Consider the following 16,762-nt stretch of genomic DNA (forward strand, 5'->3'; position numbering starts at 1 on the left):
GGTAAAATTACGGTTCTATTTTTCAGGTTAACACTTCAACTTTTAAGGTTATTTTTAGGGCTGTAACATTTATTAAGCTACAAGGTTTTATAAATGTGGCTTTGGGGCAAGACAAAACAAGTGTCTCCACCGCACCCTCACGAGACACGATGGGAGACAAACATTCCAGCCCAACGCAAGCCAGAGGCTGGAATATACGCAGAGCCATCATGGCGGCCGGACATGTTCCCGGGAACGTCTTCCGCATCCGGCCACGCACCAAGCCCTGGAGACACCCCGCTCGACTTCGCCCCTCCGGCAGCTGCGCACGCCAGACTCCGTACTCCAATCCCAGGGCTCGCTGCAGCGTCGCGCCTGCGCAATGGGGAGAGGCGAACGCCGCGTGGACGCCGGCCGCAGCCCGCGCCTGCGCATAGATTCCCACTCAGTGATTGGCTCCTGCCTTTCACCACGGTTCAGTTTTCACTTTCTCTTTTTTTTTTTTTTTTTTTTTTTTTCCTCCCAAGCTCTCCGGTTCCTGAGGCCAGGGGTTTTACTTCCGGTTTCGTGCCTCTGTGTCTGAGGTAATCGACATGTTCTCTCAGGTCGGGGCGCGTCTCGGGGTCCGTTCTTTCCTATGAGTTTCTGTGGCAAGAGCGACATTTGGCTGACGAGCGTGGCGGTGCCTGCGGGCTGGGCGCCGGGGCCGCCGGGCGCTGCCGGGGTCGGTGCGGAGGGGAAGGACGCGCGGCGCGCCTCTGGAGAGCCTGTGCAGACCGCGCCGACGGCTCCCTCAGAAGGTCCCGGAGCCGGCGAGTCGGCGGCCGGGGAGAAGGACGGGCTCGGCGGGTGGTGAATCAGCCCGGAAGTCCCTGTCACATTCGGCCGCGGGGACCGCGAGGGAGGAAGCGCCTGCGTGGAGAAGCGGGCGGCTGCGAGCATGGGGAAGAAACTGAACCAGAACCTGAGGTTCCGGGGGGCGGCGGCGGCGGCGGCAGCTCCGAAGACAGGTGAGCCTCCCCCGGGCTGGGCGCCCCTCGGTGCACCTGGCAGGCTGGCCGGAGGAGCCGCCGTCCTCCCGGCGGGCGCTTTCGCGGAGACTCGTCGGGGCTTCGCTATTGTCACTCAAACCCGGTTCTAATTGACGTTTGCCGTCGCCTGCTTTTCTCGCTTGCCGGGTGCCAGACGCTTCCTTGCGGGTTTGCTCGGGGCGGGGGGCGGGGTGGATTTCAGGCTGGCTTGGGCGGCGCTGCTCCTTCGAGGAGTCCACCCTTGGTCGCCCGCGGCCGTTCGCGGTGCTGCTGGCCGAGGGACCCCAGCTCGTGGCCGCGACGTCAGCATTTGACACGTCCGTGGGGGGGCTTCCGGAGTGCTCTTTCCCCCTGGGAGGCACAACGTCCAGGGCTGTTGAGGCGCGTCCCCCGAGCTGCGCGTCCCCGGCGGGCGGTGGAACGATCCGTACTCGGGCGAGCTTGGCTCCCCGGGCTCCCCGAGCTCCCCGAGCTCGGACTGGCTATTCGGTCGGTTTTTTTTGTTTTTTTTTTTTTTAAGGCTTGTGTGTGAGGTCTGCCTCTCGGGTTTCCTTCCTTCTGGGTGAATCCACGGCGGTGCGGGACCTTTCCTTCCTTCGCGCAGGGCTGGAGGGAGGGGGTCCGTGCACGGGGCGGGTCGTTGGGCAGAAGACTCCAGGGGCGCCTAAGCCGGGTGGTAGTTGTGTCTGTGCACGCCCACCCCGCGCGTTCAGCCACCCAGCCGCGTTGCGTCGGGGAACGCGGCACGTTAACCTCGGGGCTTGAGGAGGGCGCTTTGCACATCCTCAGGTTTCACGGAATCCGTACTGGTCTGTTTGAAGTCAAAAGCTGAAATAGGCCCGCCTTACCCTTCTTTTACTTTCCCTGTAAGGTCAAGTTAGGCCGGTGGGGTTCATGAGCAAAAAAATACACCAGGAACTTTTAAGTGTCGAGAGAGTATACGGTGTTACTGGGGTAACGTTAGCGATCCAAGGGCCCGCTGGTGCTTTAAGTGTCGGAAGGGGGAAAGGGGTGTGAGATTGGGAGGAAGCCGACTCCGGAGTTTCCTAACAAAGCAGCTGTGACGATACTCTTCGGTTGGAAGACCTGCCTTCTCGAACTGGACAGGGCCAGGCAGCGTGTTCAGCCCATCCGTGAATGACTAACCCAGACTAGAGGAAAGTAAAAAGGGACCAAGTGTACATGATGACTGTAGGGAAGACAGAGAACAGTGTTTGAAATGTGGGGTTTTCGGGACATTTGCCCCAGTGTAACCGGGTCTCTTTAAAAAGAGCTGTATTGCAAGCATCTGCTGAACTCCAGACATAGTTGCTCAAATGAATTAAAATTCCCGAAGTGCCTAAAAACACTCGAGACGTAGTGTTTGTTAAATGCATGTAGTATATTGTCTACTTAGTGTAGTTAAATAGGTAATGGCGTCTTTACCATTACGAAACGGGTCTTTTATTACTGGTGGACATTTATTTTCAAGTTTTACGATGTTCTAGTTATTTTTTTTTTCTTGTGACAAGCAATGCATCGTGTGCCAGTGATAGTATTTCTGAAGAGTTGATTCCCTATGAGAATGCTGGCTATTAATGCTGTGAAATTGTCCTCAAATAGTGTATCCTTAAATATCTACTATCTAAGGGTATGCTTTATTTCCCTGCTAGCTAGCCAGCAGTGGACGTTAACAGTATTTCTTTCGTATCTGACTAATTTTCTAACTTGAAAATAACATCTTATTTTAGTTTTTATCTTCCTTGGGTGGAAGGACATTTTGGCTGGGTCATAATCCTTGCCTTTTTTTTCCCCCCTTAATTGGGTTCAAAACTCTTTGACCCATTTAGCTACTACCGCACTGTTTTAATTATTGTAGCTTTGTAATACATTTTGGTACTTTCTTTTGAAAAAAGCTTTGGGCTTTTTTTGCATTTTTCTTCCAGGTGAAATTTAGAACCATCTTTCCAAGTTCTATAGAAAATCTTGGGATATTGGCATATTGTTTGTGATTGCATTGAATTTATAGATTAATTTGAGAAGAGACATTCTTTTGAGTTTTTCCTTCTAGGAGAGTAGGTATGTCCCTTTGTTTCTTCTATTAAAATTTTTGTCGTGAAGTATACCATTTATATGTACTGTTAAAAAAAAAAAAAGTATATCTGTGTGCCCAGCTTAACAGGACGTCACAAGCACCTTACAAGCTTTTGTGTGTGCCTCTCCCCAGAAGCGTGTATTGCTGCCCCATCACCATGGTCATCCTGAATTTTGTGTTAATTATTCCCTTGCCTTTCTGTGCAGTTTTATCACTTAGGTATATATTCTTAATCAACACACTGTTTACTTTCACCTGTTTTTGAATTATGTGAATCACTTAAACATTATGTTTCTGAAATTCATCAGTATTGAAGCATGTGCCTGTAGTTCAGTAATTCAGAAACTCTTTGGTCTCATGACTCCTTTATGATCCTAAAAACTGTCGAGGACCCTAAAGCGTTTTTTTTTATATGGATTATATCATGTTAGTTATTAAAACTGATCTTAAGTATAGCAGATACAGTATCTATTAGTATATGTATTGGCACCTCAAAATAATGATAATAAGCCTCTTACATCTTAATATAAATAACATTTTAATGAAAAAAACTATTCAAAAATTAGTGACAAGAGTGGCATTGTTTTTACATTTTTGCAAATACCTTTAATGTCTCAGTATCATGTCTGCTTCTGCATTCAGTCTGTTGCAATATATTGTTCTGTTTGAAAGTATATGAGGAACGGGCACCTGGGTGTCTCAGACAGTTGAACATCAAACTTTGCCTCAGGCCATGATATCACAGTTCAAGGGTTTGAGCCTTGCGTCAGGCTTTGTGCTGACAACTCAGAGCCTGGAGCCTGCTTCAGATTCTGTGTCTCCCTCTCTCTCTGCCTCTCCCCTGCTAGCTTGCTCGCTCACTTGCTCTCTCTCTCTCTGTCTCAAAAGTAAATAAACATTTTAAAAAATGAAAAAAAAAAACCAGAACAAAAGTATGTGAAGAAAATCCAGACTCACTCAGCTGTGTATTTAGGAAAGGGAGAAATGTTTTAATAACCTTTTAAGATAGTTATATTTTTCTCTGATACTCCTCAAAGCCCAACAGTTTTTTTAAAGGTTAGCTGTAGTGTAAAATTTGAAGTCATGTCAGTGAACTTCTCAAACTCTGTGACATGAAAACCCATTGGTCTATCTTGAATTTGGAAGGGATATTTCATCTACACATTGGTCATGCAGTAGATACTAGTCTACTGAGTTATGTAGATCTCTCAAATTAGGACACCTTGTGGTATGTATCAAAGAACCCACTTAAGCGTCATCACCACTTTGGGAACCAGCGCTGTAATACATTCATTTTCATTGAAGTATAGTGTATAGTAATCTACTGTACGAATGTGTTAGAAATGGATTATATGCTTATCCGTTTTATTCTTTATGAACATATTGGTTATTTCCAACATGGGGCTGTTATAATTAGTGCTGCCATATATATTCTTGTTCATCTTCAAGTGAGTGTATAGAATACTCTTCCTTGGGCATACTAGTAATGGAATTGCTAGACCCACTAGGAGGACATGCGCGGGTTCAGTTTCATTAGGTAATGTGTAACTTTTTCCAAATTGTAGTTTTGATTTATTCTCCACTAATTTTGAATGAAATCTCTCCACGTTTGGCATTGCCCAGTTTTTAATTTTTGCTGGTCTAGTGGAAATGAAATGTTATTGTGGCTTTAAACTGCATTTCTGTAATTATATAAAAGAAGTTAAATGTTTATTAAAAGAAGTTAAATGTTTATTTGTGTGTAATGTTTTTTGTCACTTTTTCTATTGGGTACTTGTTTTCTCTTATTCATATGAATGAATTTTTCTTACATGTATTGTATGTACAAGTTGATGAACTCTATTTAAAAATTAGAATAATTAAACAATTAAAAATATATAAAGACATACACAGAAAAAATCTTTCCTGTACTGTCCAACTCATTCCCCAGTGTTTGTTTTTTTCCAGTGTTTGTTTTTATATTCCTCTTTCTTTAATGCATTTTTTTAGACATTTATTTATTTTCGAAAGAGAGTACAAGTGGGAGAGGGGCAGAGAGAGAGGGAGACACAGAATCCGAAGCAGCCTACAGGCTCCCAGCTGTCAGCACAGAGCTGGACACCGGGCTCAAACTCACGAACAGTGAAGCCAGATCATGACCTGAGCCGAAGTGAAGTCGGATGCTTAACTGACTGAGCCACCTAGGTGCCCCGCTCATCTCCATTTAAATTATGTTCTTCCCGTGAGAGGTCTTTTAAGATAGTACAGAAACAGTCGCCCAGAACACATCATAAATGTCTGCGTTCTACAGGCAGGAAACAGATGAAGTATTCAGTGATATTTAGTGTGCTGCTTTGAACCCCATCCTTTGGTTATCTTAAACAGTTGCATTATTTTTGTTTGTGTTTTATAGTTTTTGTTTTGTTTTTGTTTTTGAAAGAGCGGGAGGGAGGGTCAGAGACACAGAATCCAAAGCAGCTCTAGGCTCTGAGCTGTCAGCACAGACCCCTGATGTGGGGCTTGAACCCATGAATCGTAAGATCATGACCTGAGCCAAAGTCAGACACTTAACCAACTGAGCCACCCAGGCACCCTATATTCCACTTTCTTAATCTGATTTGTGCTATGCTACATTTTTTCCCCCACTTACCAGTATATCCTAGAAGTCTTATATGCAAATCAGTATACAGAAGGCATGCTCATTCTACAGAATAAGAACAATAGTCAGTCATAGATCATTTGTTTCTGGTCTTTTGTGGTTAAAAACAATGGTGCATGGAGTAATTCTGTAGAATTGTCCTTTTGTATGTGAGCAGGTTTTTCTGTTATATTAATTTCCAGAACTGTGATTACTGGGTTGAAGGTTAAATGCTTTTGAAATTTTGAGAAGTATTGCCAAACTCCATTTCCTGGGATTTTGCACTTACCTGCGGTATACTGAAGTAACTGTTTTCCTAAAGCACCCTCCCCCTTACCTCCCCCCCCCCCCCACAGGATGCATTGCTAAACTTGTATATTTTGACAGTTTGATAAATCCATTTACAGATCATTATGACTGAGCATCTTTTCATAAGTTTAAAAGCCTTTTTTTTTTTCCTTTGTACTGTTCATATCACCTACCCATTTCTGTTTTTTATTGGGTTGTTGGACTGTAGGACTTCTTTACACATTCTGGGTACTAATGTTTTATAGTTAAATGGGTTGCAAATACCTTTTCTTTCTGTGATGTAATTTTAAAGATTTTCATTTTATGTCTGTATACTTGGGATTCTTAATTGTGGGTAGTGTGGAATATAGATATAATTTAATTTTATTCTCAGTAGATAACCAGTTGTGGTAGAATTTACCATTGAATCCACTTGCATCTGAAATTTTATTGGTGGCAAATTTTTGACTAGTGATTTAATTTTTTTTAGTGGTTACAGGATTACTGAACATTAAAAAAATTGTCAATATTGATTAGATTTTTGTAGGTCTCTATTTTGTCTGAATTTTTAATATTTATAGGCACAGAGTTGTTAAAAGTACCCTCTTGCTATTTTTAATGAGTGAAGTGTATGTAATTATGTCTCCTTTTATCAGTTTTGATGTTGAATATTTTTCCCTTCCCTCCATGCTGTTAATTCATCTTGCTCATAGTCTGTTACACTTCATGATTTTCTCTATCATACATTTCTTTTTGTGTTTTTTATTCATTTGTTAAACTCTTTGGAAAAAGTTATAGACTCAGGCACTTGTATGTTTTTGATGTCTCTTTTAAAGAGTATCTGTTGGAATTTTTAAATGCAGTTTTAGGGGCTCCAGGGTGGCTCAGTCAGTTAAGCCCATCTCTTGATGTCCGCTCAGGTCACAATCTCACGGTTTGTGAGATCGAGCCCCATGTCAGGCTCTGTGCTGACAGCGTAGACCCTGCTGGGGATTCTCTCCCTCCCTCTCTCTTTCTCTGTCTCTGCCCCTCCTCCATCCACTCTCTTACAAAATAAATAAATAGGAGAAAATTTTTTTTAAAATGCAGTTTTAGGGCATGGGACATATAACCTATTTACATTCACTGTAATTGCTCTTATTTTGTGCTGTTTGTCCTGGCTTTTCTATGTTTCTTTTCTCTCCCTTTTGTTATTTATTAAATATTCATTTAATATCTTTATCATTCCATTTTCCCCATGTCCTAGTTTGGAAAATAAACTTTTTTTTTCTTTTTATAATTCTCCCAGAAATATGCATCCTTGACATTTAAAAACCTGAAACAGGGGCACCTGGGTGGCTCAGGCAGTTGAGCCTCCTGCTTCGGCTCAGGACATGATCTCGCGGTCCGTGAGTTCGGGCCCTGCGTCATCAGGCTCAGTGCTGACAGCTCAGAGCCTGGAGCCCGCTTCGGATTCTGTGTCTCCCCGTCTCTCTGCCCCTCCCCCGCTCATCCTCTCTCCCTCTCTCTCTCTCTCTCTCTCTCTCTTTCTCTCTCTTTCTCTTTGTCAAAAATAAACATTAAAAAATTTTTTTAACCTAAAACAAAGCAGAACAATACTTTTACCTTCCTCTTAGACAATACAAGAACCTCAAAAATTTAACTTCACTCAGCCCCTGTATGACTTATATGTTATATATTTTAATTTTTTAAATAATATTCTTACCAGACAGAAGGAGGCCTGTTTAGAATGAATGTTGTGTTTTACAGTTGGTGCTTATTTACATTTCCCCACATTTGTACTACTTTTCTCTATTGCTGCTTTTATCTTTTATTTAAAAAAAATTTTTTTTAATCTTTATTTATCTTTGAGAGAGAAAGTGTGAGCAGGGGAGAAGGAGATACAGAATTGGAAGCAGGCTTCAGGCTCTGAGCTGTCAGCACAGAGCCTGACGTGGGGGTTGAATTCAGGAACTGTGAGATCAGGACCTGTGAGATCAGGACCTGAGCTGAAGTCTAATGCTTGAACGACTGAGCCACCCAGGTGCCCAACTGCTTTTATCTTTTAGAACATCCTCTAGGGCCCTTTTCCTTCTGTTCAAAGAATATCCCTTGGGATGGCTTTTACTGAAGGGTCATTTGATGATGAACTGTCCCTGCTTTTGTTTGCCTGAAATTGTCTTTGTTTCACTGTCATTTACGGAAGATGTTTTTGCTAAATAGAGTGGTTTCTGTTGGCAGTTGTTTAGTACACTGAAGATCTCCTTCCTCATTCCTTCGTTTTTTTCCATTATTGCTATTGAGAAGTCAGCTGCCAGTCTCTCAATTCCTTTTTCTCTGGCTGCTTTGGTATTTTTCTTTTTGTCTTTAGCTCTTGCTATTTCAGAGTAATGTATCTTTATCTTGCTTGGAATTGTTTGGCTTCTTAAATCCATAAATTAGAGATGTTTTGAAATGTGTTTGTTAGCTATTCATAATTCCTGAACTGTGAATTTCCAATTCTATCTTCTGTTGATCTGTCCATCTTAATGTATAAATCAGTCTTTTATAATCTGTATATATAGTAAATATTTTCTCCTGTTCTTTTGCTTTTCTCTTCACTTTGTCTCTTACAGCCTTCCCCAACAGAATGCATTGCCAAACGAATGGATTTATGATAATCTGATAAGTGAGAAGTGAAACTTGACAATGAAACTCTGGAACTAGTCTTTTGGGAGAAGGGGTAGGACTATGACTACCGTTTCTGTGCTTTCATCGTAAATGGTTTTTTTAGACGTTTCTTCTTTTTAGACCAATGTTGGTAAAGTATATTTTTATAGTTTTCAAATTAATTGGTATAAGCTGTGTATGATAACTTATAATTTTAGGAATATCTTTCCTGTATTTGTGGTTATAGCCTCCTTTTCTGATATTTAATTTTTTTTTCTTGATTATATTTGCCACAAGGTTATTTCATTTATGCTAAAAGTAACAGTTTTTATTGGTTAATTCAGTTGGCCTTTTGTTTTTGTTTTAAATTTGGCTTCTCTTTTTAAAATTACTGCTTTTATCATAAGAAATGTCTGGGGCATACTTTGTTTTCCCTTAATAAGATTTTAATAATAACTTAATTGGATAACTAAATCCCTTGCTATATTCTGTGTAAAGACTCACTACTTTCCTTGGCATGGTGAAATGGACCCTGTTTAGAACTTTTTGAGTACACCTGCTCCCTCCCTCATTAGAATATTCAAGACCCCAACTCCTGAGATCCAGTTTGACCAGTTGAAGTACCTGCTTTACCTGTGGTTATCCTTTCTCTGGGAGCCACTGTCAGCGAAGAGGCCTCTTCTTTGCCCAGTGCATTTGGAATGGGATATTTCTAGGGGTGTGAGCAAAAAAAAAAATCATTTTTGTTATGGCACAAATTAGGTCACTCTTTCATCATATGTGACAAACGAATCCAAAGCAGGTTTGAAAATGTAATTGTCCCTGAGAAAAATTTATTCTTAGGATTTTCTTGTAAGAGGTACAAAACTACCTAACAATGTCCTTGTAATAAATACAGGAGTAAGTGTCATGCAGCCATTTCATTGCAGGCTGATAGTTTAAGGCACAAATTAGTTAATCCGGTTTGATAAGGAGCCAGAACAAAGGTCAGTTACTTTCTACAGATGTCTAAAAATGACACCATATAAACTTCGAAATGGTTCCAGTAAAAGGTGCATAATCTTTTTTTTTTTTTTTTAATTTTTTTTTTCAACATTTATTTATTTTTGGGACAGAGAGAGACAGAGCATGAACGGGGGAGGGGCAGAGAGAGAGGGAGACACAGAATCGGAAACAGGCTCCAGGCTCTGAGCCATCAGCCCAGAGCCTGACGCGGGGCTCGAACTCACAGACCGCGAGATCGTGACCTGGCTGAAGTCGGACGCTTAACCGACTGCGCCACCCAGGCGCCCCAAAAGGTGCATAATCTTGAACGTGGAAAATATAGTGGCCAAAGAATCTATATAGCATGGCAAGAGAGAAAACAAAATTTGGTAGATACAAGATTATAAGCATCTGCTTGATATACAAAAATACTTTTTACTGTCAGAGTGGATTCTGAGGATGTTAAACCTATCTTTAAAAATTGAATGTTAAATCCAAAAGTAAATGAAAGTTAAATGAAAATGTCATAATGCGTGGGTAGATCTCATTTCACACAATGGATATAATCCTCCAAAAATGTTTTTTTTAAAAAAATTTCTCTTCCACTGGATATACTAAATACCCAAAGTGAGTTTGTTATTTTAAATACTACATAATTAATCGACGTGATTCATTATGATTTAAGCAATTTGCTTTGTGAGTTCAGATTTTCCTGAATGTTTTCTGTATGTACAACACAATAGTGGTAATGATTCTCTAGGATCTCCTGATTAGATTTTCCTCTAGCAAATGCAGATATGGTTTGGGAAATGCATGTGGATGTCTTCTCTAACTTTGTTAAAACATGAGTGAAAAGCAAAGATGTCCTTGGGTCAGGCCAAATACTTCATGCCCCCTCCCTCAGTTTTATTTTTGGTAGATTTTGTTAGGGCTGCGGGGCTGTGTGTGTGTGTGAGTGTGAGAGAGAGAGAGAGAGAGAGAGAGAGAGGGAACCCCCATCCTGACCACAGGTGCTTGATATCAGCATCTCCTGGAGTATGTGGAGTACTCAAAATCATGTTCTATGGACCTATTTTTGTAAATTCTACAAGAAAGCCCCATGAAACTGTAACTGGTGGATTTATATAGACAATACTGGGAAAGCTTTATAGGGGCACTGATTTGGAATAATTGGGGATCACTGTAGTGAAAAGGCCTGGATTTCAGCTTAGATCTGAGGTTTGCCATCCGTCATCACGGCTGAGAGCCCGTGGGCAAGACCCTTGAAGAAACGGAAGCTTAGAGCAGTCACTGTAAAATACCTATGAACACCTAGGGGTATTGGGAGACCTCAGAGGAGGAAGGACCAAGGGCGCTCCGCTTGATCCGCCAGCCCTGGAACCTGATTGCAGCTCCCACGACCCCCTTGCCGGGGTCTGCACCTGGGGGTCTGGGCCCTGCGCCTACGCCGTGCGCCGGCTCGCGGTCGGCGGTCCTCGTTGACTTTTAAAAGGAGCAGCCCCGCGCCGCCCTGGCTGCCGCACTGGCCTCTGCTGGCGGGAGGGGGCCGACCGGGCCGGCGGGGCAGGGGCGCAGCCCCCTGCCCCATGTACCATGAGGTGAGGGAGGGACCGGCCCCCAGCGCGGGCCCGGCCCCCCACTGCTGCCAGGGCGCCCCAGCTGGCCGGCCAGCTGCCTTCCCCAGCGCCGGGCACCAGCGAGACTGGAAGAAGGGACAGACTAGGTGTCTAACCTTTAGGGGACTTTAGGGAATCAAGCTTTGGGGGGGGAGGGGCTTCAGGAACAGGTTGGAAGGGGGAGGGGCTTCAGGAACAGGTTGGTCCATAAAGGCTTCCGGAGGTCCTTGCTCCGCAGTCCTCCCTGGATTCTGTAAGTATGGTGGTGAGGAAGCCCTTGCGGAAACTTCTAGAGAGCAGGATTGCTCTCTCTCCCGTGTGTGCAGACGGTCCGTGTTTTAGGTCATCTTCTGAAATGTAAAACAGTGATACGGGTGTTTTGTGCTTCGTTCACATTTCCTTTTTTATTCCTTCTGTGTATGATTATCTGGGCATGAGAAAACATTTAAACTTTTGTGTCTGGCAAACTTTTTTATATCTTTTAAAAATTTTGTGAAAATCCTACGTTTCTCATTCCATAGTATTTTCTTTTTTTTAACAGAACACTTTGTTTATGGGGCTCCATTGTTTTGCCTTATAGCAACTGTTATTTCCACTTGTTTTCTTTACTTTGTCTTCATATTTAAAAAACTAGCTTGCTTCCACTTAGGGCTGTAGGAGATCTCTTTTTTTTTTTTTTTTTTTTTTTTACAAAGTGAAAATTGCTTTATTTCCCCCAGATTGTATTTATGCTTATGTCAACTTTTAGATAATACAAAAAGTTACAAAAAAACAAAAACAAAAATTACCTATACTTGACCCACCTAAAGATAACTTGGTATTGAGTACCTCCCGTGGTGCTGTGAGCTCTGCTGGACACTGGGGACTCTGGTGAACAAGAGAGAGTATCTGCCTGCATAGATCTTACAGTCTGGTGGGGGAGATGAGCCCCCAAAAAGGAAATTGATAAAATAATTGCATGTTGTAATGAGTGCTTTAAAGAAAACACTAGTGCTTTAAAGAAAACAAGGTTTCTCTGAGGGAAAAACTTGTAGATTTCACTAAAGGAAGAACAGGAACTAAGCCATGGATGGAACAGGAGAAAGAACATTTTAGTCAGAAATAACGGCATATGCAAAGGTCTGAAAAGAGGAAAGAGCGTGAATCAGAAAGATCAGTATAGCTGGAACTCAGTGGTAAGTCAGGGGAAGGTGGGTCAAGGTGAGTAGAAAAATGATCTGGAAAATGAATTGATTCATTACATAAGTGTTTATTGAAACCTTATTGTGTACCAGGCACTAATCTAGGCACTGGGGATACAGCTTGGAAAAGGACAGATTCCCTGTACTCATGAAATGAATAAACTAGTGCTGAGAGGATAACCAAATAAACAAGAAAGATAGTGGATGTTGTTAAGTGTTATGCAGAAGACGACTGTTGTTTAAACTGTGTTGTGTGTTCTTAAAGGTGTATGGGTACATATGCTTCTCTTTTGTAATTTGCTTTTCTTTCCCCTAAACAGTTTATGGTAGGACATTTTTCTATGTTATTAAATAAATCTTCCATTTGGGAGCATCTTAGCTTGTTTTTTAGATTAAGTGTGACAGATAATCCATAAATTAAAAAAACCCTCTTCAACAAAAATTTGCACATTATAAGGCATCGTAATATAACCAGGTAGAAGGTAACTTCGTTTTGACAGTCTGCCATTTGGTTTCTCTTCTGCGTCACCCCACCACCCAGCAGCCTCTCTGTGGTTGTCTTACTTCCACCTATCGATGTTGTTAGTTAAATGTTTGGATTTCCTATTTATTGAACCAATTTTTAACAATCCTATAATGAATCTGGATTGATACCTGTTATCGTTTTCACATCCTGATGGATTCTTTTTGCCAGTGCATATGTTTTAAGATTTTAGTAATCTGTATTCATAAGAGAGGTAAATCTTTAATTTCTTTTTTTATGTTTTCTTTGTCAGACTTTGGTACTAGCACTTGACTGCTTTCAAGATGGGAAACTTGATTCCTTTTACTGAGTTTTGGGACAGATTAAATAGTCTAAATATTATGTACTCTTTTATCTAGTTACCAGTTACATATTTACTGTATGCCAGGCGTTGGGTTGGATGCTGAGTAAGCAAAACAGAAATGGTTTCTGCCCTCATAGGGCTTGATTCATTGGGGAAGTAGACATTACTGAAGTAACTATGAATATGCAATTGTGAATCATAACAAGTACTCTGAAAGGAAGGGAGAGAGTGCCGTGCGAGAAATATCATTGAAGATCTACTTGAGATTGTACTTTTTGTGATATGAAGACCTGCTTATTGAGTATATACGCACTAAAAGGTAATTCTTTTTAGGTGAAATATTTATTGGCTATTTGATACATACTTAGGTCTGCGGCCAATACATTAAGTAAGTGAAGTCTTCATAATGATAAAAGTTAAAGTAACAACCACTGGCAATAGTAACTACCAGAGTTAGAGGATATAGTCCACATGTTTTAATTGAAGAAATTAAGACTTATATTAAGTAGACACTTGTAGTGTAACATGTCCAGTTGTATACACCCTCTGGAAATCCCACTGAGGTTACGGTAAAACAATAAAGTTGTAAATCCACAAAAAGAGCATGGGAAAGTAGATGCCAGGTGCAGTCAGCTTTGGGAAACTAGAAAGAAGATGGTCAGGTGGTAAGTGACTTTGTGGATTAGAGGATGCTGAAGGCTGAAGACCCGGAAGCCATCAAGGGGCAGGCGTAGTCCCACCAGGCAGTCTGGCAGCAGCTCAGGATTTAGAAGTACCGGGTACTTGTCAAGGTGGGAATAAAGGGTGGAGTGGAAATAGAAGGTCTGAGTGATGATTTTTGTAGTTTTCACGCTCTGGATTCCCTTCCCTGCTGTCTGCACCCAGACAACTGTCTACCTCCCCTCTACCCAGACAGAGGACTGAAGGTTGACACTCAGGAGACGTTCAGTGGGCGTGCCAGACAGCAGAGGTAGGGGCAGAGCACCTCAATGAAAATGAAGATTAAGTGAAAGCGTACTGAAGCGTGAGACCAGAACTGTCTTCCTGTGTGATTCTCAGAACGAATAGTCAAGCTTATGCTCCCTCTAAACAAGATATTAAAGGAATCTTTTCTGGGGAAACTTACCAAACCATGGCAAAACATTTAACAGACACGGACTTTGGGAGTTTGCCCGACTCAACAGCTGCATCACCATCAGATCATGTGAAAGAGTAAGGGCTGCTGGTCAAGAAGCACTGTTGATGCACCAGACTTTCAGGCAGCTTTAAGTGCCTCACGTGTAAACATAAATGGACAGCAGAGGATCCCCAGCCACTGGGCGCAAGTGTCTAACATGAAAGAAATCAAACAGGGATAAACAAGTAGGAAATAAAAGGAGCTTGGTAGAAATAAATTGACTGCAGTTAACAGAAGAAACTTCAACCAAATAAAACTATAGCATCTTTAGAAATGATACGACATCCATGAAAGAAGAGGAGGTTCTATTTTTTTTTAATTATTTCGAAAACAGAAAAGGGCTCTGTAAGAGCAGAAAAAAATATATAAGGATTGGATAATAAAGCTGAAGAACTCTCCCCCCAAAATAAAATGGCCACAAGCATTAGAAAATAAGGGTGCGAAGATAAGAAAGATAGAGCACCAGTCAAGGAGGTCTTTTGTCTTACACAGTGGGAGGAAACCACCATCTAGTCCCAGAACTGGAAGATGTGAGTTTGTGGGTTGAATGGGTCTTCTGTCTGATGCCCTGAAGAACAAAACAGAATGAAACCAAATCATCAGACTGAACGTATAGTTCCAAAAGGAACAAGGCCAGATTAGTTTTTAATCATTCTACTTCCATAAAGAATGGGAGGCAGGGGGCAGTTCTCAGACTACATTTTGAACAAGTGAAGGAGAAAAAGAAACCCGGTAAACTTGAATATATACATAAGTACTGTTCGGAAGCCCCAGCAGTTCTATGAGAAAAGGCAGAGTTGTGCAGAGGGGGCATAGCTCAGAAATTTCCAGCAGCCGTCCAGTCCTGGCAGCAGTCCCATCCTAAAAGAATTGTTGCCTACCAGGCTGAGACTGAACAGCCGTATAGTGTCCGTTAAGGAATGCAGAGAGGAATTGGAAAGTACCTGAGTGGCCCAGAGATCTTAAAATGAGCCAGCAAAATACTCCCTAGAAGTGAGTATATAACCTTGGAAAGCAAGGGATGTGTCTTCTTAGTGATCTTGAAGAGGAAAACAGAGCTGGAAGTACACACACCCTCCTGATCCACAGTACACTTGCAGGTTGACAACAAAGGAACCGTATTATTTTTTCAAAAATCCTTGGATGCAGGAACGAAGAAGGGGGAACTCCTAAATTAAGAAAACGGAAAACTGCTCTCACCCCTGCCTACATCCTGAGCATTCTGCTGGTTCAGGATAATTCATCTTGTTTAAATATGAAAAACAATATGCACAACATCCTTACGGTGATACTGTGGTAGATTGCATTTCTTTCTTATTTTTTTAATGTAGTATTTTATTACATTGGTTTTTAATTAGTTTTTAGTATATTCACAAGGATGTACAACCATCATCACTATCAATTGTATTATGAAGCCCAGGGCTCTCCTCCTCTTTGCCTTCCTGCCCTGACTCTGCATTTCTTCCCACTAAAGGGACAGGATATCTCTTCCTCCCCGCTGACTTTGAGTTTGGCTGTATGACTTGGTGTGGGCAATAATATCAGGTAGAAATGACAGTATGTTAGTTTCAGGCCTGATAAACCTTAAGAGGACTTGGTGTTCTACATTTGTTCTCTGCACCTCTGCTATTTCCATGAGAAAAACATGCCTCTGCTAGTTCACTGGCTGAAGGAAGATGAGAGAGATGGATCGGAGCTATGCCAGCTGGACTAAGCCTAATTCAGCCCACATTGTAGAAATGTGAGCAGTAGTAAATGATTGTGGTTGTAATCTACTGAATTTTGAGATGGCTTGTTACTAAGCAGTAGTTAACTGATATAAATATGTGAGAAAAGGCTCAGGTGGGGGGATATGTACCACATATGTTCCTGCTCTGTGGTTCTTTGTTCTTCTATTCAATTAGCTTCTAATCTTTATTACTTACTTCCTTTGCTTATTTTCTTTGAATTTACCACTTCTCTGTTTTCTAAGTTCTTGAATTGACTCTTCAGTTCACTGATTTTCAAATGTTTTTCTTTAACACGTACGTTTAAAATTAATGGTTTTCTTGTAGTTTTTTCTTGTAGATATTTTGCATGTGCCTAAGTTCAGATAGGTGTTTTCATTGTCATTCAGTTCAAACATTTTAAATTTCATTATAATTTAACTTATGTCATTTATAAGTAGTTCTTGGTTTTTGTTTTTTTTTTAAGCATGGGGCTCTTGAGATTAATTTTTTTTTTATGGTCACATAAAATCCAGTAATTTTACTGGATTTGGGTCAGATGTTATATGCTATCTCATATCCATATTTGGTGCTAAACACATTTTAAGTATATAGTTCAGTGAATTTTGGTAAATGTGTGCACCCTGTGAGCAA

The 16,762-nt window shown here is 41.6% G+C and overlaps 1 protein-coding gene across 2 annotated transcripts in view; it reads left to right on the forward strand.

Moving 5' to 3' along the window:
* The first annotated feature begins 833 nt into the window (after nucleotides 1–833).
* TASOR2 (transcription activation suppressor family member 2) overlaps nucleotides 834–16,762 on the forward strand; it is an 80,593-nt gene continuing 64,664 nt past the window's right edge. For both annotated transcript variants that reach the window (XM_047066631.1, XM_047066632.1), the window contains exon 1: nucleotides 834–989. In XM_047066631.1, coding sequence (XP_046922587.1) covers nucleotides 920–989 — 70 coding nt within the window. In that variant the 5' untranslated portion in view covers nucleotides 834–919. The remainder of the gene's footprint in view (nucleotides 990–16,762) is intronic.

This window comes from Lynx rufus, unplaced genomic scaffold, assembly GCF_022079265.1.
Source record: "Lynx rufus isolate CCGP_SWC_20201006 ecotype Redwood Valley unplaced genomic scaffold, mLynRuf1.p SCAF_7, whole genome shotgun sequence".
Lineage (NCBI taxonomy): Eukaryota > Metazoa > Chordata > Mammalia > Carnivora > Felidae > Lynx > Lynx rufus.